A 10,024-nucleotide genomic window follows, 5' to 3' on the forward strand; every position below is an offset into this window, starting at 1 on the left:
ACCGGTTGAGTGTCTGGTAAGAGAAATACCGGCCGTATCGGCCGGTACCGTACGGTATTAACTACCCTGATCAAGATAGGTTTTCACAAAATGGACATATTTATCTTGATCCTATCTTGGAAGGAGGGGTATTAATCCAAGCAACAATTTAAGGGCGAAATTCTAAAATTTTAGAGAAAAAATTTTAAAAAATATTTAAACTTTAAAAGTATAGTTTGCACTTTAGCATTTTTAAGTGTGTGGATGGCACAAGGCCCAAATCTATTAGTAAACCCTATCCATGATGAACCCCTACGGAGCCCTCATTTAGTGGATTTTAGGTCTAATGTGAACTATGAGGAGAAGAAAAACTACCCTTGACTTAAAAATAGTTTTCATGATATACATCGGGTTAAAATGCAAAACTGTCCCTTTAAGTTTTATCATTTTTCTTGTCAATCTTATAATTTTGGATTTTGTCATTTTAGTCCTCTAAATTTCAATTCTTCCCAATTAAGCTTTCCATTAATGTGCTGTTAATTTTTGCCATTAAATTTTATTTATTTATTTATTATTCATTTCTTAATATTTGGAAAAAAAAAAGTTAATTAAAAAAAGACAGAAAGCCAATTAAATGTGCATTCTCATCAAATGGGTAGATAAGAGAGAGTCTTCATCAGATGTTAGGATTCAATTTAGACCTGTTGTTCTGTCTAGCCCAAGTTTCATGTTTGGAAGAGCTATATCTGTTGGATAATCAAAGCTTTGACATAGTACCTGAAGAGGAATAATTATACATGACGGGTGGGCTTATATGGATGGACCCTCATATTTACTAGACGGATCCACACATGGAAGGACTCAGTACGGACGGGTGAGGGATCTATGAGGCATCCGATTTTGTTATGTCATGATCTCTAAAAAACCCTAGAAGGGAATACTTGCGGCACACACCATAGAATCTTGAGGTAAATAGAATCCTAGTGCAAAAAGGATTCTAGAAGCTGCACGCATTAATGAAGATCTTCTCTATAAGGAAAAGACTTGTCCATCACGTTTAGGACTTCTCAAAAAGGATTCCTAGAAGCAAAGGACTTCGACTCCAAGGGAAAAAGGTCAATCTTCGACTACTATAAAAGCCCCAATACCTTCACATATCAAGGTACACATAATTGACCCTCTCTAGCACTCTAGAGTTATAAAAGATTTTAACTTGACCTTCGGAAGGTATTTGGCTGGTACCATACCGGTGCTCTTTGTTAAGGTCTTTCTCCTCTCTTGTGTTGTGCAGGTTACATTTTGAGCGTGCGAGTATCGTGTGGCTCACTGGTGATTTTTTCGGTAACATCAATTAGCGTCATCTGTGGGAAAGCATCTCATTCTTTATGATTTATAAGCCGTGTTATCGCTTCCCGGACAAAAGAGTTGCATGGTGCTCACTCGCTCGATGGCAACCACCAATGACATCCAAGGAGAGGAACCACCCACAACTGCCTTCGAGAGACAGGTCTAAACTTTCACCACAGCTGTGAAGCGTCTTACCAAACAAAACCGCGACCTAGAAGAGCAGCTGCGCTAGAAGAATGCAGCACCAAACAATCAGAGGGAGGACCAAGAAGGTATTAGTGCTGTGCGAAGAGATCGAGAGGGGCCTGAAGGTAGCAACGCCCTAAGCAGGCCAAAACGGCAACATATGAGCCTCCCATCCCTTATGGATACGGCTCCACCCCCTATTGTCGCGGAGATGCAAGCAATGAAGGAACAGATAGAGGTCATGATGAACGCCTTTAAAGGATGAGTGTCTAGCGATTTTGACGACCTGGTCAACCGGAACGACTCTCCGTTTACTGCCCCCGTCAATTCCTTTCCCCTACCATATAAGTTTCGTATGCCATAGATAGAAAGTTACGATGGAGTCAAGGATCCTCTAGATCACCTAGAGACCTTCAAAATCTTGATGCATCTTCAAGGGGTGGTGGACAAAATCATGTGTAGGGCCTTCCCTACAACACTGAAAGGTCCCGCAAGGATATGGTTCAGTCGATTGACACTGAACTCCATCAACACTTTCAAGGAACTAAGCACTCAATTTACTTCACACTTTATCAGGGGACACAGGTACAAGAAGTCTATGACATACTTGATGAGCATCAGACAATGAGAGGACGAGACGTTGAGATCTTACATAACCCGCTTCAATAAGGAAGCACTTTTGATCGATGAAGCTGACGACAAGATATTGGTAGCAGCCTTCACGAATGGATTACGAAAGGGTAAATTTTTGTTCTCTTTATACAAAAATGACCAAAAGACCATGTTAGCTGTATTTTATAGGGCCATCAAGTACATGAATGCAGAGGATGCACTGCTGGCTCGGGAAGAAAAGCCCAGGAAGAGAGAACAACAGGAAGATACATGGCAGGACCAAGGACGAAAGAAACCAAGAACAGGAGACAGAAGGGATGAAAGGCACCCTAAGCCCTCGGGAGGAAGGTTTACAAGCTTCACACCATTGAATACCCCATTAGACCGAGTCCTAATGCAGATCAAGGACCAGAGGGCTCTAACGTTTCCAGGAAAGCTGAAGAGTGATCCAAACAGGCATTCTAGAGACAAATATTGCCGCTTCCATCGGGACCACGGCCATGACACGGTCGATTGCTTTGACTTAAAACAGCAAATTGAGGCCTTTATTAGACAAGGTAAGTTGCAGAAGTTCGTTAGTAAGGAGAGAGTGGATCCAAATCCTCAAGAGCAAGCCCCTTGACGAGATAATGAGCGTTTAAGACCTCCCATTGGAGACATAAGGATGATTATAGGGGGAACTGCAACTATTGGCTCATCCAAAAAGGCTCGGAAGACCTACCTTTGGATGGTCCAGAATGTCCAGCTGACGGTTTCTGTACCGAAGATAGCGCGGAGGGAAAGCCCCATCATTGGATTTTCAGAAGAAGATGCACAATGTCTACATCATCCACATGATGACGCACTTGTTGTCAGCATACGTGTAGGGGACTACAATGTCCATTGGGTGTTGATTGACAATGGCATCAAAGCAAACATCCTATACTACTTGGTGTTCCAGCAAATGGGAATCGACAGAAACAAATTGATACTGACGAGCTCCCTGTTGGTAGGCTTTGAAGGAACAAGAGTATTCCTATTGGGCTTGGTCACGATCTTGGTGACAGTTGGCGACTATCCTCAGCAAATCACTAAGGATATGACATTTCTCGTGGTTGATTGTTCGTCCGCTTACAATGCTATTATCGGACGACTTTCCCTTAACTCGTGGAAGGCAGCAACATCGACATACCACCTAATGATCAAATTCTCTACGGATTATGGGGTCGACGAGTTACGAGGAGATTAGGTGGTCGCGTGCGAATGCTACATTGCCATGCTGGAGATGGAAGATCACCAACAGACTATGTGCATAGAAGAGCAACAGACCACAGTAGAGCCGGTTGAAGAACTAGAAGAAATCACCCTCGATGAATTAAGACTCGAACGAACAACTAGAGTGGGGACATTGGCCAGCTAGCCAATACGTTAAGCCCTCGCAGCTTTCCTTAGAATGAATTAAGATGTGTTTGCCTGGAGCCACAAGGACATGCCCGGGATAGACCCTTCAGTCATAGTCCATAGTCTGAATGTGAACCTTGGATCCTCCCCCGTCTGATAGAAAAAGCGAGTGTTCGTGCAAGAATGAGACAGAGCGATAGCAGAAGAGGTCAGGAAGCTACTAGATGCAGATTTTATTCGAGAAGTATACTACCCTAACTGGCTGGTGAACATAGTCATGGTCAAGAAGGCTAATAGGGAGTGGCGAATGTGTGTCGATTTCATGGACCTCAACAGGGCATGCCCAAAAGACAGCTACCCACTACCTCGAATAGACACTTTAGTAGACTCGACGACGAGACACCAACTTCTAAGCTTTATGTATGCCTTTTCGGGCTATAATCAAATCAAGATGAAGGAGGCTGATCAAGAGAAAACTTCCTTTGTCACCAGCCAAGGACTCTTTTGCTATAGGGTGATGCCGTTTGGACTCAAGGATGCAGGGGCAACATACCAGAGGCTGATGAACAAAATGTTCGCACACCAAATTGGGAGGAACATGCAAGTCTATGTTGATGACATGTTAGTGAAGAGCCTGCGCGAAGATGATCACTTAGACGACCACCGGGAGATGTTCGACACCCTCTGCTCATATAACATGAAGCTAAACCCAAGCAAGTGCGCGTTCAGAGTAACGATAGGGAAATTCTTGGGATTCATGGTATCCTAAAGGGGTATAGAGGCTAACCCGGAAAAGATACGGACCATAATAGAGTTAGAACCACTGAAAACAGTTAAGGAGGTGCAAAGCTTGAATGGCAAAATTGCAGCATTAAACAGGTTCATCTTGAAAGCAACGGACAAGTGTCTACCATTCTTCTGCACTCTTAGGAAATCATTTGAGTGGACGGATGAGTGCTAGAAGGCATTTGAAGATTTAAAGAAGTACCTTTCATCCTCACCACTGCTTATCCTATCCGAACCAGGGGAAGAACTCTACCTCTACTTAGTCGTTTCGCAAGTGGCGGTAAGCGCGGCCTTAGTAAGAGAGGAAGGTGGATCCCAAAGACCTGTCTACTTCATAAGCCGGGCATTCCGAGGAGCAGAAGAAAGGTACCCCCAAATGGAGAAATTGGCTTTCACGCTGGTAACCGCGGCACGAAAGCTCAAGCCCTATTTCCAGGCGCATACCATTGTAGTCTTAACGGATCAACCCCTAAGAAGAGCAATGAGTAGCCCTGAGGTTGCTGGACAGATGGCTTTGTGGGCGGTAGAACTGAGTGAGTTTGATATACAGTACCGCCCGCGAACTGGAATAAAGGGGCAAGCTGTGGCCGATTTCATTGCCGAATTTACTCAAGCGGAAGGCAAAGCTGCAGAGATCGCTAAACAGTGGAGCATCCACACGAATGGATCTTCCAATAAACGCGCAGGAGGGGCCAGCGTGGTAATTAAAACTTCGGAGGGGGATAGGATCGAATGCATGATTTGACTAGACTTCCCCACAACAAACAATGAGGCTGAGTATGAAGCATTGGTGGCCGGACTAGACCTAGCAAAAGCAGCAAGTGTGGAAAATGTGATCGTACATTGCGACTCCCAGGTGGTAACAAGTTAGGTCAATGGCAACTACGAGTGTGAGAATGAAAGGATGAGGAGATACCTGGAAGAGGTAAAGAATTGGATTAGCAGCCTCGAAGTTAGAGTCGTTCAAATCCCAAGGGAAGAAAACGAATATGCCGATCGTCTAGCGAAGGCTGCCTTAGTAGAATTTATGATTGCCCTCGAACAGGTATTGTCGTTTGTTCAAAACTCCTTACTCATCGATGACGGGGCAAATGTACAGGAAGTAGATTCTGAGAATAATTGGACTACGCCATTAACATCATACCTAGGATTTCTCACGCTACCAGACGGAAAAGACGTAGCCAAGAAATTGAAAGTCCAAGCCTCGCGATTTGTGCTAATTAAAGATGTCTTATACAAAAAGGGATTCTTGCGATTGTACCTGAGGTCTTTAAGTCATGAGGAAGCAGACTACGTGATGAGAGAAGTCCACAAGGGTATCTGTGGAAACCACTCAGGGGCACGGTCCTTAGTGCACAAGTTGATTCTAGTAGGTTACTATTGGCCTACAATGCTAAAGGACGCACAAGCTTATGTTAAGACCTACGACAAGTGCCAAAGGTTCAGCAATTTCATTAGATAACCATCCGAAGAGTTGACCCCCATGACGGCTCCTTGGCTATTCACATAATGGGGTTTAGATATTATGGGCTCTTTCTCGACAGCAGTAAGGCAACTAAAATTTTTGGTAGTTGGTATCGACTACTTCACTAAGTGGGTGGAAGCAGAGGTCCTAGCCACTATCATGGAGAAAAACATTTGAAACTTTGTTTGGAGGAATATTATTTGCAGGTACGGGATACCAAGAGTGCTAGTCTTCGACAATGAAAAGCAGTTCGACAACAGGGTATTTAGGGACTTTTGTTTGGAGCTGGGTATCAAGAATCACTACTCATCGCTCACACACCCATAGGCCAATAGACAAGTCGAAGTCACGAACTGGTCCTTATACATGACAGGTGGGCTCATATGGACGGACCCTTATATTTACTGGACAGATCCACACATGGACAGACTCAGCACGGATGGGTGAGGAATCTATGAGGCATCCAATTTTGTTATGTCATGATCTCCAAAAAACCCTAGAAGGGAATACTTGCGGCACACACCATAGAATCTTGAGGTAAATAGAATCCTAGCGCAAAAAGGATTCTAGAAGCTGCACGCATTAATGAATATCTTCTCTATAAGGAAAAGAGTTGTCCATCACGTTTAGGACTTCTCAAAAAGGATTCCTAGAAGGGAAGGACTTCGACTCCAAGGGAAAAAGGTCAATCTTCGACTACTATAAAAGCCCCAATATCCTCACATATCAAGATACGCATAATTGACCCTCTTTAGCACTCTGGAGTTATAAAAGATTTTAACTTGACCTTCAGAGGGTATTTGGCTAGCACCATACTGGTGCTCTCTGTTAAAGTCTTTCTCCTCTCTTGTGTTGTGCAGGTCACATTTTGAGCGTGCAAGTATCGTGTGGCTTACTGGTGATTTTTTTGGCATCATCAGTACCAAACTTGTAGCTGTTTCATTGTGGATCAAGACTTTATTTCTTGAATCCAAGAGCTGAGTAGGAGTACTAATATTGTTGCTTGATTTTGAGGTAATATTTGTGGACCAGATGGGTTAGTTTTGTTCTTTGACATGGAGTACCAGGCTGTTCTGTTTGAAACCCATACTACATGTTGTTCTATAGCTCTTGTTGTATATATAGATATATACAAGAGTAGGTTGTAATAATGTTGTTTGAGTTTAAAGAATATTGTTTCATAAAGTAAAAATTCAGGTTTTGAATTTTCTAAGTGAAAATTCTGGATTAAGCATTTTCGATCGGTTGAAACTTTGGCTCGATTGATCGAAATGGTAAAGAAAAAAAATCTTGGAGCTTCTGCCTAGTTCGATCGCTAGTCGAATCCTTTTCGATCGATCGAAAAGAGCTTTTGATCGATCGAAAGAACCTTTTGATCGATTGAAACTCAAAAGTTGAATTTTCTGCAGAATTTTTTTGGTGATTGTTCGGAAAGGTTGAAGAAGTTTTAAGCTTTATGAATGGTTTTATGAAACGTTTTAACTCTCTATACGTGCCTTTTGATGAAATATAACCCTATGGGTATAAATAGAGGCTTATGTTCACTTGAAAAATCGTAAGTTAGAGAGAAATACAAGAAATCCTGTAGTTATTCTCCAGAATTGCTATTTGTAGAACCCAACATCTTGGTTGTATCCTGGGAAGAAACTTGCGATAACCCTTTAGTAACAATAGTGTGGGAAGCAAATATTGTCTAAGGAAAACGATATTGTGCCTCCAAGTTATCTATTTTCTGTTTGTATTTTGTGTTAACTCTGTTCTTTCATTATTACTTTATATAATATCCCCAACAACTCTATAATTAAATTCCAACATAGTAGTTTGTGGACATTCTGGGACTAAAGAAACCAACTGCAAAGGTTTCTTTGATCGAGACTAAAACCTTAGCATCTCTAATGGGTTTGTTGATCAGGTTCTGACGGTTGTCGCGATGAATCTCTCTTAGGTACTGTTTGGAAAGAATGCACATTTAATTTTTTTTTTAATTAACGTTTTTTTATAAAATTAAGAAGTAAATAAAATATAAAAAATAAAAGTTTATGGCAGAAACTAACAACACATTAACAAAAGACTTAATTAGGAAGGAATGAAGCTTAGATGATTGAAATGATAAAAGCCAAACTTATAGGACTGAAATGAAAAATGGTGAAACTTAGAGGGTGAGTTTTGCATTTTGGCTTTTAAAATATCTATACTACTAATAATAGGATTTCATGTTTGGGTTTTATCATTTTGCGTACTAAAACATTCTTACACAAATTCTTAAACTCTCTAAAATACTCTTATCTTTTAGTTAAATAATTTTAAATTTTGAAAAATAAACTGGTTAAAAGAGCAATTTTTTTTTTTTTTTTTTTTAAAGTTCCTAAGTTAAAGGCTTTTTCTTTTCTCTTATCTAATAGGAATTACCATTTTTTTATTTTAAATTCAATTTTTCAAACTTTTATTTTATTTTAAATTTCAAATTTCAAACTTTTATCAACTCTCACATAGAAAAAGATCCAAAAAATTAGGACATTATCTCTATCTCACTTTTAAATATTATTCTATATTACCTTATCTCTTTCTTTAATAAAAAAATTACTCACAGTTTTATATATATATATATATATATTCATTTTTTTTAGACAGATCACTTCTCCTATTTGAATTCAAATGCCTTTACATGAGAGTGGGGAAATCAAGAGTTTTAGTTTCAAATAGTTTCTTTCATTCATATTAGCTACTAACTCACGTACAAATAACTAATTAGAAAAAAAAAAAAAAAAACACTCACATAGAGAAAGATACTAAAAATTAAGACACTCTCTTTATCTTACTTTTAAATATTATGACACTAAATAAAAAAGGGTTTCATCGCATATGCGAAGTGTATGTGACTAGTAACTTATATTATACTTGTGTTAAACCCGAAGCGTTCTTTCTTTGTTTTTATATTTTTTTTCTGAATTTTTTAAAAGTACTTCTCTTGAAAGATATCAAATCATATTAATCTGTGTACTAATTGTATTATATGTGCACTATTTGTTTTACGAACTCTGCTTTAATAATCATTAGTTAAAAAATGAAACATAAACTTAAACTTTTGTTGTGCATATTTAAAAAATAAATTAATTTTTTTCTTTTAAAATTTTACATATAAATGTTTTCTCTAGAGATATGCAAATGGTTTTAGGAATTAAGAAAAATGATGCAGCTATACTTTATTTATAAATCTCTTGTATTCTTTAATTGAAAACGAAGATTTTCATGAAGTGGGGAAAAAAGGTGAGGCAAAAAGTGTTTAATCTAAAAATTACCCAGTTTAATGATGACATGACATTAGGCCCAAGCATTAGGCCCAATCCTGTTAAAAAACCCTATCTATGATGAACCCCTAACCCTAAGGAGCTCTCGTTTAGTGGTTTTCAAGCCTTATGTGAACTATGAAGGGAAGAAAAACAATCATTGACATAAAAATAGTTTTCATGATACATAATATATTATTATATTTCATAATATACTACAACTCTCTAGATTTTATGGAGAAACCAGAGCATATTTGGGAAGTTTTATGCTAAAACTCCGTAAAGTGGATCTTTTTTGTTTTTGGAACATAAAAGGATTCTTTGTTTTTTTGGTAAGGATAGTAAGATTTGAATCCTAGATTCCTTTGATAAAAATACCACAAGGTGCTAGGTAGTTGAATGTTGGCTTCATAAATCATAAGTTCCTGAGCTATCTTAGAGTAGTCCTTTTAAGGCATGGTTAGGATTTACATTTATAAGGGATTTATTAGTGAGTTTTAATTAGCTCAATTAGTAAAATCTTTGATGGTTGAATAAGAGATTTATGGTTCAATTCATGTTTATACCAAAAACTGATTCGTGTCTTAGTCTGATAATAAAGAACTATTATCAAGAGTGCACGCCATAGGTTGAAATGCTCTTTTATATATATATATATATATATATATCAAGGGATTCATTAACTCATTTCCTTCACAATATTTCACAAAAATGCTCTCAAAAAAAAAAAAAAAAAGATTCATTAACTCATTTCCTTCACAATATTTCATAATATAAAACGAACAGAATAAGTAGATTTTAATTAGCTCAATTGGTAAAATCTTTTATCATCAATATATATATATATATATATATATATAGTTTTACCGGCACATAACATTAATTGCTGTTTTAGCTTGATGATAAAGAACATTTATTATGAAAATAATGACACCATTGGTTTGAAATACTATTGTATTTTATAATAAATAAATAAGAAAAA

General features: G+C 38.5%; 1 protein-coding gene across 1 annotated transcript; it reads left to right on the top strand.

The window, feature by feature from the left end:
• Nucleotides 1-2,293: 2,293 nt before the first annotated feature.
• LOC112007679 (uncharacterized) lies at nucleotides 2,294-3,352 on the top strand. The gene is made up of 2 exons (XM_024040054.1): nucleotides 2,294-2,681; nucleotides 2,799-3,352. Exons 1-2 carry the CDS (start codon nucleotides 2,294-2,296, stop codon nucleotides 3,350-3,352), a joined length of 942 nt encoding a protein of 313 aa, XP_023895822.1.
• The last annotated feature ends 6,672 nt before the right edge of the window (nucleotides 3,353-10,024 follow it).

Source organism: Quercus suber, unplaced genomic scaffold, assembly GCF_002906115.3.
Source record: "Quercus suber isolate HL8 unplaced genomic scaffold, Cork oak 2.0 scaffold_263, whole genome shotgun sequence".
Lineage (NCBI taxonomy): Eukaryota > Viridiplantae > Streptophyta > Magnoliopsida > Fagales > Fagaceae > Quercus > Quercus suber.

Coding starts and splice junctions, on each gene's coding strand:
- LOC112007679 (XM_024040054.1), top strand. CDS start 2,294: ATGTTAGCTGTATTTTATAGGGCCATCAAGTACATGAATGCAGAGGAT. Junction 2,682..2,798: donor TGAGGCCTTTATTAGACAAG/GTAAGTTGCAGA, acceptor GGATGATTATAG/GGGGAACTGCAACTATTGGC.